The 17,865-nt window shown below is 37.2% G+C and overlaps 1 protein-coding gene across 1 annotated transcript; it reads left to right on the forward strand.

The window, feature by feature from the left end:
• Positions 1-10,957: 10,957 nt before the first annotated feature.
• LOC108677314 (nucleoporin SEH1) lies at positions 10,958-15,555 on the forward strand (the record flags this gene model as incomplete). Its single annotated transcript, XM_018165528.2, is given in 7 exon segments — positions 10,958-11,222; positions 12,151-12,307; positions 12,596-12,735; positions 13,317-13,432; positions 13,634-13,936; positions 14,589-14,743; positions 15,231-15,555. Coding segments are annotated over 7 exon segments (1,233 nt in total). The 5' UTR covers positions 10,958-11,111.
• Positions 15,556-17,865: the final 2,310 nt, after the last annotated feature.

Here is a 17,865-nt window from a genome sequence, read left to right on the forward strand (position 1 = left end):
CATTAATTATATTATAGCTCTTTGAAATAGATATACGTGATATTTATGTATTTGAGGAAAAAGTAATATCTAGAAAGAAGATGCTGTGCGTGCATGTACGTTCGTACGTGTATTAAACAGACTACTATTGTGCAAGTGCGTACGTTCGAAATATTTGCCACAGAAGTTCCGGCACAAAATATTTGCCACAAAATATTTGGCACAAAATATTCGGCAAAAAATAACCGGCACAAAATATTCGGCATAAATATCCGGCGCAAAATATTCGGCACAAAATATTCGGCATAAATATCCGGCAAAAAATATTCGGCACAAAATAATCGGCACAAATTAACCGGCATAAAATATTCGGTACAAAATATTCGCCACAAAATATCCGGCACGAAATATTCGCAACAAAATATTCGGCAAAAAATATCCGGCACAAAATAATCGGCACGAAATATCCTGGGCAAAATATTCGGCACGAAATAATCGACACAAATATTCAAATTTGTTATGTCAGTTTGACTGAGTTTGAGCTGATGAAAACGGCAGCAGCAACAATTTCACCGTTCTTAGATTTTTCCGCGTACTTGATATATGATTTTGAATGATTTTAATGAAAAAAAGTNATTATCCTATGTTCATTCTTGTGGCAGGTTGGAGCAGGTTGCCCGCGCGGGCAGACCTGCTTTCACTGTGTACGTACCCTTAGGCAGGTATGAACAGAATGCAGGGTGTGAACTATCAAGACAACCTCGGTACTAAAAAAGGCAACTAAAGGTCGGAACAACAAGGTAACAGAAGCCTTTTCAGTGAAATAGCGATTACACATACATTGTTGCTGAAAATTTTTAATTATGCAGATTAGAAGCTGCGACCGGAGCTACGAACGCGTAGCTTCTAATGATGTTCGTGGCGTGTTTCCATGAGACCTGAAAACTGGTCCATCGAGAAGACCTATCTAAACTGACTGTATAATGTTATTATTGCTTCATGGTACAAACTACAATGGAGGTATCAAGAGGCTTGAAGGATTGTGACATGATTTCGAAACCTGTTCTGGGAAGAATATTAATATAGGATTAAAATTTACTGAGTACGAATGGAATTTTCAATGATTCGTTCAATTTATGGAGTTCAATTTTTAATTAATTTTTAATGGTAATTTAATGGTAATTATTTAATGATAACAACGGTAATGGTAAGATTTAATTTTTAATGATAAAATATACAGACCTCGGAGAGGCATGATTAATGACATCATTAATTTTAATGATTGCATGACATGATTCATTTTAATGATTGCGATGCCTAAATCGATTCCTAAGCAATTGCTGGGGCTCGCATATTGATCCAAAAAAGAAAAAACATATCTATGATCTTCCGATCCTGATTGCTTTAACTCGTTTGTCGGTACACTACTGTTCGCTCAACCGTCAGAAATAAAGCAACATCATTTCATTATTCCTCCACTAGTGAACAATTTATCGTGCAGCGCGACCATGTATAGATATGTCGTTAGTTAGCCCCGCGAATCATCTTTTGCGAACTTGAATATATCAATTTTCGCTGAATTTTAATTTAGTAACCAATCAACTTTACCATTCATTTATGATCATGTCATCACACATAAAATCATCACAGATAACAGAAATATATTAAAATTTGTTAAAAAATAATTTTTAATTTCGTTTAATTATCTATATGGACCTAGATTGATGTAAAATTCAGTGATTTCAGTTTGATGCATTTATATACATAAATATTATAATTAATGTAGGTCGGTGTGCAAAACTCTGATCCAGCAGCAGTTGATAAATATTATTCCGAATTAAAACTACGGGCAGCACGTCGAATCCCGTTCTCGAATGCGGTACTTACACTGTTAAGGTATCATTATCATGCAATGAACTCGCTTTAACCTGCCTTCAGTCGAGCTATTATCAGGAAATCAAAATATAATATTCAAAATCTAAGCTTTCATGCTGATCTTACAAATTTGGTATCAAACGGTAATAAATTCATAACTACTGAACACTATAACATCAGAGGGCATAATGATTGTAATTTCTTTATTACTTTAGTATTCTCTAATCTAGAGGTTAGTGTTGCGGAAGAGCTGCCACACAATTAGCTATTCTTTGCCTATATCAGAATAAATAGTATAAAATACAAATGAAATTCATACAACTAGTCTTACTAAGTATTTGTATTATTTTTAATTTCAAAATGAACTCTACTTAATCTGTATCTTCAGGACCACTGCGCCATTGGCTTCCAGCCGTCGCGGAATTGGTATGGCTTGCGATGTTCCTAGCTGAGACTAACGGTACCAGAGCATGTTTACAAAACACGTTTGCTACAAGGCTTGTTTAGGAGTTAAAATTGTGGCCGACAGCTGCGTACTCCTTCTTGTCAGGTCTGCGACGATTCATTTGATATAAGCGATTAAATGGATAGAAATGTATCAGTTTATCACAAATTCTGTTTTCTTCGGTGATAAAAGTTTCTTCCTAAATGAAACAATGCAGTAATTGAAACATTTTGATACGTAGTGAACTTTCCGAGTGAGTTGCATCTGTCATGGCAATGCCCCATATCTTGTCCTGCCATTGTAGAATTTTAGAAAGATTCAGCCAACCACGCACGTTCGTTATTTACGAACTCGCAGCGAGTCTGATTATAACCTGTATGCCAGAGCTCGAAATCAAGCTAAAAAAGTTTGTCGCACTGCAGTGAAAAACTTCGAAAAAAATATTGCTAAATATGCCAAAAAGAATGTGAAAGCCTTCTTTTTGTACGCTAGTTCGAAGTGTAAGTCAAAGAACGGTATATCTGATTTGAAAGTAGACCAACGAAAGATTTCCTCTGATGAGGGCAAGGCTAACGTTCTTAATCAGTTCTTCAGCAGTGTGTTCACAGATGAGGACTTGAACCTGTCTCTTATACACATCTAGATGTGTATAAGAGACAGGTCTAGTAGCTACTTCAAACTATCGCCAGTCATGAAAAGATCCGGTCAAATGACACGAGTTTAGATCTATGAACAAGGCACGAAAAGGAAAAGAATCGGCGACAGGCCACATCAGGCCTACACTTCAGCGCCGACATCACTATGTTATGTTATGTTATTAGTTATGTACTGCCAACTCGGATTATGGCACCGAACACTATACTCATGAATAAATAACACATATACATATATCTACAAAGCAATCACGTACCTCTGTGATGGATCACACAACAATGACAAATAAGTAAAGATTCATTGGCGAAGTCATATCATTGGTGAATTATAACTAAAATGACAAATTTCACGAATCCTATCGCAATCCCTAACAATATTGAGACAATTATTGAATGATGAACTGATGATTTATTGATGAACTGATGATTTGAATGATGAACTGATGATTGGTATCAGAAAGTTTTTAAATCGAAATATAGTAAATTTTCTTGTGTTTTCGTAGCTTTCAAGTTATTGGTGCGTGTACTTCTTATTTTATCAAACAAACATTGAATAATTAGTTATTCACAGTTGCTCGCTACTCACCGTTCAATGGATCGGCCCCGCCGAGTAAAATGTACCGGGGTTTGAAGTACAACTCCATGCTTCGCAGGCATCCTATAGCCGACATCCACAGAAGCTTGCTCTCAGCTTCGCAATTCCATTGCACATTCCATCCCACACAAAGCCTGGTAGATCTGCAATTCACCCAAAATTATATACTCGGATAAATTAATTAGATTTTGTCCTGTACTTTTTGCCAAAGTGTGGGCCATCCAAGCCCAGTTTGTTCCTGCATACTAGTTTATTACTGCTGCGTCCACTCTCTTTGAGGGGCGTGAGATAGTGTGTCATCATTTGGACATTTTAGCTCATTACTTTTCTGAGTGTGAGGATCGTACAATTTAAGGGTTCAGGTTAAAAGTGTAAACGTGGATATGAAGCTGGCACAGCGACAAGGGAAATATAATTATAGCAGCAGAACCAAAACCTGATTGAATTTAATAGTTCTCAATAACTAGGCGACAACTTATCGCAGTCTACAGAAGTTTGTTGCTTTTGCGTTGCCAGTTGCGAACTGCAGTCCGAATATTTGTACATTTTGAGTGTCTAAGTAGAGGTTAAATTATCTGAACTCCTTATGAACTTTATTTAAAGAATTTCCTAAATAACTGATTATAATGATGAAAGTTTATCTGAAACCATTTTACATCGAACTGATTTGTTGACTGACATAAAGAAACACCGAATTTGGTTGGCACAGAATAGTTTTTTCTCGAGTATGTTAATTAATATAACGCATTCATTTTATTCCATTCAACACCATGGTTTTTTTACCTGTAAGACGCTGGGCTTTCCAGATGGTACCTGAATACTTTCTAGTTTATGATTAACTAAATTTAATTTTCTTGTGCACAAATGTTTCCTGCTGAATACAAACAATCTGGTAACGATTTGTTGCATTTTCCACATTTCCCCAGCGGCACATAAATATTTGCAAATCAAACATATATAAGCTGCGCAAATTTTTAGAGCTTTTAGTTAGCTGAAATGCAACTAATAGTAAACAATAATGGCGGATATGTCGCATTTGTGCTACGAGGCGGGTTCTTGGGGGTAAGCGACGATTGAACGTGACCAGAAAGTGGTACTCGATCACATTAAAGTTAGGAAGCATTGATTTGATATAGCATTTGCATTATACAGCATGCCAGGGCTGCCCCTTCTGGCTCATTCTGTAAGAGGCGTCCTGTCTCTGCAGATTCAACTGCTGGGATCGAAATAGTCGATGGAATAAACTAACTTGCTCCGCTTGAGTCGAGGCTGATCCTAGGACGAGTTCGTAGACCTGCATGCAAAATTTCAAGGTGCATTAATGTACTTCTCAATAAATGACAATTTTATGCATGTAGCAGCATTTAAGCTGTTTGTGCCTTGGATATATTCAAGGCTAATTTGCTAAGTGTATATCTTGGGTCTCTGCACGTATAATAACGGTCAAAGGATCTTGAGAATTTTTGATGAGAATAATAATTGATTTGCTGCTATTTATTAGTTCCTTGTTCATCAGAATATTATTCGTGAGGATTTAATTCATAGCTTTTCCAAGAACGGCCTAATAAATGAAACCTCCCTATTTTGTTTAACATATTATTATTTATTACTGATGTATTCAATTTCATAAAGTGTTTGAAACGCAAAATAAACTGTAGTTGTGCTGTCAAAACTTGCTTTCGCGCATTCATCGTTTGTGTTTGGTGGGTTTAGCTTGAAAAGCTGATAATTGGCTGACGGAGTTACGAGCTCGTAACTATTTTTGATGGTGTGGCCCCCCGTAAACTACGGACAATTTAAGCATCTACTGCCTGACATGAGTAACAGGAGAGATATTGTCATAAGGCAACTTCCCAAAGAGGATGCGCTCTAGTGAGCGCAAAATGACTTGCACTGATGTTTGCCGCCACGTACGACAACTTTAAAATGTTCTCTGTTGCGTACAAACATCCTCAGGTTGCTACACTAAATAGTTTACGTATAATTTAAGTTGAAAGTTATGTTCCCGGAGAGTGACATACGGCGGTAGAGGGTTAAAATGTTCTCTGTTGCGTACAAACGTCCTCAGGTTGCTACACTCAATAGTTTACGTATAATTTAAGTTGAAAGTTATGTTCCCGGAGAGTGACATACGGCGGTAGAGGGTTAAACCTACACTGAGAAATGCCTGCTTATGTTTACTCGGGGCAGTCGTGAGACGTTCTATGATGTATTATCATTTACATATGTTATCGCTCTGTTGATGTATTATTATTTTCATGATATAATATTATTTTATTACTCATCAATACCATTTAGGATGGATGTTGCCTTTTTATGGCCTCTAGTGAGAGTAGTATTAATGACTAGCCAATATTAGTGAGAGTGACCTAATAATATTGATGATTAACTAATATTAGTAAGAGGAACCAAATTTTAAAGAGAGGAGTATAATGAATATAGAACATACTCCGAAATCCTTAAATTACGTCCGGACATGAATAAGATTTTAAATATCTTAATGAAATAAGACTCGTGTTGAGTTTGAGTACAGACTAAATGTTTTGATATTGAACTGGTTTTGTATATTATCAAATTATTATTATTATTAGACTGGTTTCTGCAAATTGACAGCAAAATGAAAGAAGGTATTGATTAAAAAACAGGAAACGATTCATGTCAAATCGTGGAATGGGATAGTAGTAACAAGAAACCCACTTTTTGACATTTTAGGGCTTTTGGCATTTTGAACTGATGACTTACCTGGTTTACCACACTACACTACGACTATCGTCAATTTAAGTCGATAGTCTTAATATTTCAAGAAAAACATATTCTCGCCTCACACTCTCAATATAAAATCGATATATAAGCCATCCTGTCCTGTACGACCTTTCCTTTCCCCAGAGTCAATAATAATCGCTATTTGTTTCCCAAAGTAGGTAATGCATTCAATTATTCAAAGTAACTACGCAGTACGGGTCTCGGTGCGAATCAGAAGTCGATAGTGACTGAATACATGGCACGCAGTCCGCGGAAAACAACGTAGTACGGGGCCCGGCGCTAATTTTGGTTGCTAGTGACTGAACATGCAACGCAGTCTAGTACTAATTAGACATTATTAACTTGGTGTGGAATAAAGTCGATAATGACTGAACACTTAGCATGCAGTTCCAGGGTAACTATGCAGTACCGGCTATTTGTGATATTAGGTTGCCAGCGACTGAACACATGGAAGGCAGTCCAGGGGTAACTACGCATGACGAAGCTCGGTGTGGATTGAAGTCGATAATGACTGAACACATGGCATGCATTTCAGGAGTAACTATGCAATACGGTCTAGTTACGGATTTAGGTTGCTAGCGACTGAAGACATGAAATGCAGGCCAGGGGTAACTACACACTACGGAGCTCGGTGTGGATTGAAGCCGATAAAGACTGAACACATGGCATGTAGTTCAGGGGTAACTATGCAATACGGTCTAGTTATGGATTTAGGTTGCTAGCGACTGAACACATGGAATTCAGTCCAAGTGCATCTACGCGCATACGGTCTACTTGTGTATTGAAGTTGCTAATGATTAAACACATGAAATGCAGTCCAGGAGCAACTACTCGTGTATAATGGTGACCCTGGGTTTATCAGATACAGAGGATCACGGAAACTTCCCGATTTGATAGCTCAGCACAAATATAACTAATAGCGATAGAATAGAATAGAAGTGTCGGCACTGCATGAAGAAATAGGCCCAAGGCCTGTTGCCGATTCTTGTACTTTTCGTGACTTGATTTACAAGGGATCCGGCCTTTGGAACCCGATCTTTCCGTAGCTGAGATTGATTGAGATAGCTGCTGGACTTATTGCCTGGTCCGTAAGGTGCTAGGCAAAGACTGAACATATGCTCCTGCATAGCTTCGTCTAGTCAGTTCTTGAAGGCGTTCATAAGCGGAGCGTCAACGATGCTATCAGGGAGGCTGTTCATTACAATACATTGATATCGTTATCACACAAATTTCATTGAAAAAAAATTACCTGAATTTTTGTATCCCTTAGTTTTAAATACGAGAGTTATTTTTTTGAATCTTTAGAATTCAATTCAGAATTTTTGTCTGACTTAGTTACTTAAAAATTTAAAAGCCAAGAATAGTCCACAAAAATTCATATCTTTATAAAAAACGCTTCGGAGTCCAGCACCATCGTCAGTTCGTAGAATCTAGAATTCACATAGAAAGTCACAAGTTAATACAATTGAAAGCACAGAACACAATTAAAGCCTAAATTTACACGTAATAGGGCATAAAAAACCTATCTATTCACAATTTCAAGGGGATGAGAGCTAACAGCTGAATTCAAACTGGGCATAAGTTTAAAATTGTACAATCATTCTAAAATACGCATTTTAGAATAATTGTACATTTTTAAACTTAGGCCCAGATTAAATTCAGCTGTTAGCTCTTATTCCCTTGAAATTATTTATAGAAAGGTTTTTTATGCCCTATTACTTGTAAATTTAGGTTTTAATTGTGTTCTGTGCTTTCAATTGTATTAACTTGTGACTTTCTATGTGAATTCTAGATTCTACGAACTGACGATGGAGCTGGACTCCGAAACGTTTTCTATAAAGATATGAATTTTTGTGGACTATTCTTTGCTTTTAAATTTTTAGTTAACTTGCGATTTAAGCAAATAAGTGACATCAATTACTTACTTATTTAGTTTGTGCACAGGAGCTCGTACGCAAGAAGTTGTACACGAGAGCTTGCACACGAGCGGTTGTACACAAGTGGTTGTACACAATAGGTTGTGCACAAGAGGTTGTACACAAGTGGTTGTACACAAGAGGTTGTACTTGTACACAAGAGGCTGTAAACAAGAGGTTTTACACAAGAGGAAGTACACTAGAGGTTGTACACAAGAGGCTGTACACAAGAGGCTGTAAACATGTAAACAAGAGGCTGTACACAAGAGGCTGTACACAAGAGGCTGTAAACAAGAGGCTGTACACAAGAGGCTGTACACAAGAGGCTGTACACAAGAGGCTGTACACAAGAGGCTGTACACAAGAGGCTGTAAACAAGAGGCTGTACACAAGAGGCTGTACACAAGAGGCTGTACACAAGAGGCTGTACACAAGAGGCTGTACACAAGGGGCTGTACACAAGAGGCTGTACACAAGCGGCTGTACACAAGAGGCTGTACCAAGAGACTGTACACTGGACGTTGCATTATACACGATAATGAATGGCTGAGTGAACTTCATCATTACGTTCTATACGGATTCTCCACGTGACTCCTACACTCAAAAATTAAAATACAAAAATTAATTTAAGTAATGAATATACACTCAGAAACAATGCAATAATGAGTTGTATTGTCCTTATAGTGACCCACTTTCTTACCAACAACTTGATTAGAGAGCGGAGGTAGAACTTACACGCCATATTGTTTGGCCAAATTGAGTCAGGATCACCCATCATGGGCGGAAGTGCATGGCTATTTGGGCAAAGTCTCATACATTTCTCTGTGTATCGATCGTCCTGGTGCAGTAGTTCGTGAGATAAACCTCCTTCAGAAGCATGAATATATTGAAAAAAGTAGTGTACTTAACATTATATTGAAGAAAAGAGAGAACTTAACATTATTCTTAAGAAACTGAAGAACATAACATTAAATTTAAGAAAATACAGATCTTAACATAATATTTGAGAAAGTTAAGAACTTCACATTTTTCGAAACTGAGGAACTTAACATTATGTTTAAGAAACTAGAGAACTTAACATTCTTTTTTAGAAAGTAAAGAACTTCACATTATTTTTAAGAATCCAAAAAACATAACATTATATATGAGAAAGTAAAGAATTTGACATTATATTTAAAGAAGGTAAACAGCTTAACTTGATTGTTAAGAAATTAAAGAACTTAATATTATGTTTAAGAAAGTAAGGAACATAAAATACTGTTTAAGAAAGTAAAAAACTTAACGTTATACCTAAAAAAATAATGAACTTATAATGACTTTTAAGGAACTATAGAACTTAACCCGCCTCTTTTTCAGGAGGTTGGAGTCCACGTCTTGCATAAGTTTGGAGTCAACGTGTTTCAAGGGGTTTTATTTTTCAAGTACTCCATTACGGACTAGTTGCCGATTTAGACTGATAGTGACTGATTACATGGAATTCAGTCCAGAGGTAACTACGCACTACGAACCTCGGTTTTGATTAAGGTAGATAGTGAGTGCGCACATGGCACGCAGTTCAGCGGTAACCATCACGTCGGGCTAGTACTGGATTTAGGTTGCCATCGACTGAACACATGGAATTCAGTCCAGGGTAACTACGCACTACGGAGCTTGGTGTAGTTTGAAGTTGATAGTGACTAAATACACGGCATGTAGTTCCGGGGTGACTATGCAGCACGGGCTAATTTTGAATTGAAGTTGCCAGCGACTGAACACATGGAATTAAGTCTAGGTGCAATTACGGGAATACGGGGTCAGTGTACAAGAAACGTGCAGCACGGTAAAACTGTGACACGTATAACACGGCACACCTGGGACACGTACACAAGTGGTTATACACGTAAGCTTATACGCTAGAGGTTGTACACGAGAGCTTGTACACGAGTGCTTGAGCGCATTAGGATGTACACAAGAAGCTGTGCACAGGAGGTTCTTCTCAGGGATCTATACACAAGAGGAAGTACACAAGAGGTTATACACAATAGGCTGTACACAAGAGACTGTACACGAGAGGCTAAATACAATAGGCTGTACAAAAGAGGCTGCACAGAAGAGGTTGTACAGAAGAGGCTGTACACAAGAGAATGTACACAAGAGGCTGTACACATGAGTTTGTGTACAAGAGGCTATGTGCAAGAGGTTGTGCACAAGCGACTGCACACAAAAATTAGTAGTGACGCTGGTCGTAGTTGAGATTTTGGCAGTAGAGAATATTCTAAAGGTATGGCTTATTCCTTGTCACTAATCGTCTTTCAAAAAAACTTTTCGACATCCCCTTGTCTTTGCTATGATTCAAATAGAAAATCGGGCAGAAATCACTCCGTTCAGAAAAGGGTGGCGTAAAGCTATATATTTAAAACAAGATGATGTTATGGGCTGGTTAGTGACGGCAGGATTAATACGCGGCTGATTGCATTCTATTCAAGGCTGATTGGTGCACACAATTTTTTGGTGTACGGTAATGTGCAAATTTAAATGTTGTATTGAAATGTATAACAAAAAAAAAACGCTGCAATTTTAGTTAAAGATCAATTAAACAGTTTACTTTGTTTATTGCATCAACAAACATTCAACTATATTTAGCTTCGTAAAACATATAATTTTTTAGCATTAAGAAGATATGCAGATTTTCTAAAACTTGTCTTTCTTCATTGGAAGATTCGAAAAATAACGCGGACAGCGAAGTAGCGGACTAACTGGAGTAAAGTCAGTAAACCATTACGCTATTCAGGGTTCAAACTTGAGAGCTACGGAATAAAGCTATCTCTTAGTTAGTACTTAGTTGCATATGAAATTGTATTGAATTAAATTTATTTACACGTCATCCGTTTCTAAAAGTATTTGCAATGTATAATTCTAAAGTAATTGATACTGATCATAAAGATGTTATCCACGACATTGCCTTTGACTTCTACGGGAGACGAATGGCGACGTGTTCAAGTGATCAACTTGTAAAGGTTAGTAGGACTACTACCGTACTACGCAGGATAATTTTCAATTGCGTAAATAATCCATTTTCTTATTGATTTAATTCTCATTATTTCAATTTGCACATTAAATATTATTGGTTCTTGTCAACTTCTTGATACATCACAGTAATAATACACTGCACTATAGAATTTGGAAGTAGATGTGATTTGTGAATTGTGAATAGGCTAATCTCTAAATTCTATTTCTGAGACAAAAGGAGAGCTACCATTGACATTGTCCATCAGTCATCAGTGACACTCAAGCAGAAGTTGAGCTACCATAACACTTATGTTGCCAGACTTTAAAAGTTAAAACAAATTTGAAATATCCAGCAGAAGTTTCCTAAAACTAAAATCATCAGATAAAATTGAATTTAGCCTATAATAGAATTTCTTAAATTTTAAAAAAGTAATTGGCAAAAGAGAAGGCCATTGGAACAAATGAAATTAGCCACATTCATTGACACTTTTTTTCTATTTAATCGTAATGGGTGGCTTCTGCCAATTTGTGCCAAATTTTCCAGTTAGGCTTTGATTATGATAGAAACAGTCTATTTTACAAACTGGCCTAAACAAATTTTCAACAGAAATATAATATAACAGCTTTATAATTATAATGCAGCATAGTGCTGTTTCAAATTAAATGTAAAAGTTAAAACTAATATAAAAACCTCCTTTTTCTATTTATTTGGGACATAATCTTATTAGATAAAATCTCATTCACGAATATTGAATAGCCTATCACTTTATATAATTTTCTCAAATATTTTTAATCTGAAAGTTTATGAAATTATTTAAGTGTTTTTAATAAAATAAAAATAGTGTTGAAATACTTTTTAATATTATTTCTTAGTCATGTTTTCATTATGTCTGTAAATATTGCTATAACTTTCAGATAAAATAATTTCCTCAACAGATTTGGAACCTAGATGACGATGGGAATTGGGTGCTGGACAGCACTCTGAAGAGCCCCAGTGGAGCTGTGTGGAAGGTTACATGGGCACATCCAGAATTCGGCCAGATTATAGCCACCTGTTCTTTTGACAGATCTGCCACCATTTATGAAGATTCAAGTATTAAAATCGTAATTTATCTTACGTGACTATTGAACATTCATGACATACTAGCGTGAATATCTACATTTATACTTGACAATGTTATAAAAATTTATCCAAGATCAATTCATTATTTCTTACTTTTTAGTAGTGCTAAATTGAAAATTTATGAAGATAAATATTAATTTACTCCTTATTACTTATAACTTATTTGATTATACTATATTTATGTTCATGCTTTTTTGTACTTTTATATTACATTTTTAATAGGAATATATTTAATTTATCATTTATTTGCAACTACAGTCAGTGACAAAGGACATGGCATGAAGAGATCCTGGATCAAACGCTGCCCTCTGGTGGATGCCAGGAGCTCTGTTACTGATGTCAAATTCGCCCCTAAGAGCATGGGGCTTGTGCTGGCAGTGTGCTGTGCTGATGGCCTGGTGGGTACTGAGTGTGGTGAGGCTTGTGCTGGCAGTGTGCTGTGCTGATGGCCTGGTGGGTACTGAGTGTGGTGGGGCTTGTGCTGTGCAGATGGCCTGGTTGGTACCAACTTATGTATGCTGTGCTGAGTTTTGAATGACGTTTGTTCAGTGTAATTTGCACACGCATAACAGAGCGAGTCTAACTGCATTTTCTGTGTTTAGTTCTGTTCAATTTTAAAGTTTGGGAATACTCATGAACAAAGATGCCACCTCATGATTATTAGTTGATGAAAAATATGAAGAACAATTGATTCAGTTATATAGCATTATTGCAAGAAGATATTGCTAGTTGAATTTGGATTATGCTACTGTTTTTTGACAGGCCTGTATAGAATCCTATTTGAAAGTAAAAAATAATATGCATGCATTCTTTCTTATTATTGTCTTTTTTCATGCGTTCTTATAGTTTGTGTTAAGTTACTCTCATTTTATGTCTATTATGAAGAATAAATGCTATTATAATTTGACATTTATTTTTTCAATTGGAACCTATGAGCATTGAATTTTTCAAAATTATATGTTGTGTACTTTGTTGCCAGGTGCGGCTGTATGAAGCATATGATATAATGAACTTGTCTCAATGGGCAACTGTTCATGACATCAACACAAGACTTCCTTGCTGCTCATGCATATCTTGGAATCCTTCCCCTTCCAGGTGAGTCATCAGGAATCTGAGTTCTGCTCAGGTTATGATTGCCCAGATTAACTGGAGACTTTAATTCTAGATTTTTACATAAAGCTATATATTGGACTGGAATGCTTGGATTTTCTTCTATGTACTTGTCTTGTAGTATTTCAGTAATTATTTGGTCTTGCTTTCTAAAATAATCTTATATTAAGAATTCCATGCACTCAGGTTCAGCGCGCCACTACTAGCAGTTGGTAGTGACGATGGATGTCTGGCAAATAGCAGCAACAACAGTAGCGGCGGTACTATGAGCATAACCAACACCAATACCCCCAACAACGCCAGCAACAACACTGCTAGAGTCGCCATATTTGCTTACTGCGACAACGGCCGCAGATGGGAACAAGTCGAGACACTCTTGTCCATTACAGACAGAGTTCATGACATAGCGTTTGCTCCCAACCCTGGCCGGTCTTTCCATATTCTGGCGGTTGCATCGAAGGACCTTAAGATTATTGTACTAAAGCCTAAGTAAGAATAACATTTTTATATTTATTTCCTTATAAATGTGCTATTTATTGATCGGTTTTAATACATTATTAATCTTGCTTCCAGAGTTTTGAAGGTTATTTGACTTGAGCATGACTAACGTTTTTCTAAAGTTTCATTCGTATTCAAAATTACGTTATTATGGTCACCCAGCAATATGTCATTTTATTTGAAGAATTACTCTTGCCCTGTGGGTACTAAAATTTTCCATTGTTCTTTTCATTGAAACTAGGTACCCATGTGTATGTGACTAATAAGGTGTCATACGAGGTATGGAAAGTTTATAATACAATATTTCTGAAGGTTTTTCAGTGCGGATGAATTATATTGATTACTAATATGAATTTATTACTTAGTCATTGCTCACAATTACATTTATTCCATTGCCCTCCATTGAAGTGTTATTTCAGGTTAGCAGTGTTTCAGATCCATGAGGTTCTTGAACTTCATTGCGTAAAATGAAGTCATTGGTTAATAAAATAACTCGTTGAAAATAACTCAAATAATTGTTCTTTAACTTATTGGTTAATATTTGCAATTGAAAAATTCGTAGCTTGATGTTTGCAATTGTAATTCACCGATTGATATTTACCATTGAAATTTATTTCCTAATGTTTGCAATTTCTGTGTTCAGACCTGCCAACTCAGACGGCAGCTGTGGAGGCTTCGACCTCGCAGTGGCTGGTCAATTTGCCGACCACGGCAGCAACGTCTGGCGAGTGTCGTGGAATGTTACCGGTACCGTCGTCTCTGCCAGTGGAGACAACGGTCTTGTCAAAATATACAAGGGTAACTTGCTGTACATTTATGGAAAAAATATAGATATGGCGATAACGGTTTTGTCAAAATTTACATATGTACAAACATAAAAATGTGTCAAGCTGAGCCATTTTAACAACATTCACATTTTGGTAACTCTTACGGTAATTCAACTACTAAATTATTTGGATTTCGCACATACTGAGCAGTATAAATAATTATCACCTTTTTAGTATTTTTTTATTTTTTCAAAAATGAATATATTATAGGTACGTAGTTTCTTGAAATTGATTTCATCGACCACAGATCATTATTATTAATAATATTTCTTCAAAATCCAATTTAAATTTTTTCAGCTACAGATCAGTCTAACTACTATTTATTGTAATTATATTTAAATCTTATCAGCTACAAATCGCTATTATTCATATTCCCATGAAATTATATTCACATTTTCTCAGGCTAACAACAGATCTCTAAATGTTCAGTTGCCATGACATTCTCCTTGTTTTTGCAGCCAACTACTTGGATGTTTGGAAGTGCGTTGGAACTTTAAGCTCATTTGGAGCTGTGCCTCACAGCATCAGCGACCGTCCTGATGAAGAGGAGCAGCCAGTACAGCCTCAGCAAACTTTCGGCAATTCTGCGCAGTCTTTAGCAACGAACAAGTCTTCGGCTGTCGGTGCGGTGGCTGCAGCTGCCGCGTCTGGGGCTCGCTATTTAAAAATGGCATCCACTAACAATCCCGGCACCGTAGTGTGGCATTAACATCAAAGTCGATTGGACTTATGGGGGCTTGTACACATTGAAAGTAGTGGCAGCCATTACAACTTTCAAATACAATAAATTTTAGAAATTATTTTTTTATTCGGTCAATTGATTCATGCATTGTCTCAGACTTTACGCAATTGTGAAAATTTTCAGATCGATTGGAAAGGCTTTGGCATGGTTGAACTATATAAGGTTGACCCACGAGAAGTTCCGCCTTTCAGTTCAGCTTTCTTGTTACGTCACGTAGATCGAGAAACTTAAACAATCCCGTCATTCCCACGACGGATTTTGACTGGTTTGAACGCATTTCGGTGATTGGTTAATACCCGTGACGTCACTGAGATCAGTGACATCGCGGCGAACAAGCTCCATCCGCAACCTTGTGTAACCGGAATCACCGCCGCGAAGTCGAAATGATTATGCGTAGCGTGCCGATTTGACGGTGACTTGCGTATTGGTTTTAACACAAGGGCTAAAGAGTCGCTCTTTGGTCCGGCTCTAAATTCCCCTGCGTTGGAGAGAGGAGGAATGAGCACGAGGAACTGTTCGTAATACATTGGTGATCTTCGGGCGATACACAATTCTACTGTACAAGGCGCACAATTTATTAGGTTCATAAGCTCCGGGAAACAGGGTCTCAGCTTCAGGGATACAACGTCGAGGAATCCTAATAAACACTCGAGGACCACAAAAGCGGACAGCAAGGATACGGGTACGAGCCGCACCACAAAACTGACGACCTCACAGGAACGAACAGCAAGGATACGGGTACGAGCCGCACCACAAAACTGACGACCTCACAAGAACGGACAGCAAGGATACGGGTACGATCCGCACCACAGTGCCGACAACCAACGAAATGATCAGGAGTTTGAGCCCTAATGTACTGCCAGGGACACAGAACCGGGGTGGCAATTATGCCTCAAAAGCACGACTATTGAAGGGTACGAGCCTCCAATAAGCCCCTGACAATTTACTCGAGCGCAGCGGTTATTTGCCTCTACAGCACGAGGGTGCGACTGGAATGGCTTTTGGCCGCCCAACGCAGCCAAAATTTGGAACTATCCATGAACTCCACCAGTGCCGTTATTAGTCCGTTAGCTGAACTCATTAAGAATTATCCCCAGATCTACGGTGCAGTTTATTTTTGCAAGCCCAAATTTTGCTCTGCCTATTTAGAGTCGAAACCGTTTCACCCCAGCCCAGTAACACTGAGCACACACAACTTCTCCGCGAGGGGTAACTCAGCCAAAATGAGCTGCATCCCGTTTACAATGTATCCCTTACCTCAGCATCCCGTTTACAATGTACAAAACAGACCCGTAAACACTTTCTAAGTGAAAAAAAATTGATAACATAGTTCAATACAATAAAGTCATCATATTTTTAATAATTTGGCAAACTAATCACAGTTAAAAGTAGAATAATCCTAATCTTATTCCAAAGTGACCGAACTCTCCATCGTTCATTACTATCTAGCGCGTACCGTCGCGAGACCAGGAGCAGCTCAACCAATCACGTTGGAGCTACACATTCAGTCTCGTCCCAAGACGCTAACAACTAAATCCTAAAAATATCACAGCTAGACGAGATTCCATATTACAGTCATGAAATAGATATTTGTTTCCGCATTGCTTAGTCATACATAAATTAAAACCTTGAGTTAACAAAATAATATCACAGTTAAATGAGATTCCATATTACAGTCATAAAATAAATGTTACTAATAATTGACTAGTCACTAATCTAAGCACAAGAATAATAGAACATACATTTGAACCGATACTTAAAAAAATCTACCACGAAATAAGCATCCCGTCATACTTGTACTAGTTCAACCATGGGTTGACCCACGATGATTTCCGTCTCTCAGTTCAGATCCTCTGAACTCTTCTAAGCCTCTTCTCTTTAATGTTGCTTCCACCTGGCTTGGTCTCCCTTTTCTTCTTCTTACTAACAAATGAAAATGTGATGCGTGGCTGATGGCATGAGCTAACGTGCTACTGAATTGAATAGGTACCTAGCTTCTTTCCCGCTACCGGTGATCTAGCGGGATGATCAATTGTATACTTAATTCGTATACGGTTGTATACGAATTACGAATTAACTAATCGTTCGTATACTTAATGCAAGAGAATGAATAATTATGTTGTTTCTGATCAAATGAACGAAAACTTCTGATCAAACGAATGAAAACTTCTGATGAAATGAACGAAAACTTCTGATCAAACGAACGACAACAAACTTTTTGAAGATAATTCTGAAATCGTAAGTCGTAACGTCTATTGAATTCTAATACGGATCGTTAATATTGACATATTGACAAATGACAATCTTACTCTTATAGCTAAAAATTTTAAATTGAATTATTTTGTCATTTC

The sequence above is a fragment of the Hyalella azteca genome, unplaced genomic scaffold, assembly GCF_000764305.2.
Source record: "Hyalella azteca isolate HAZT.00-mixed unplaced genomic scaffold, Hazt_2.0.2 contig4197, whole genome shotgun sequence".
Lineage (NCBI taxonomy): Eukaryota > Metazoa > Arthropoda > Malacostraca > Amphipoda > Hyalellidae > Hyalella > Hyalella azteca.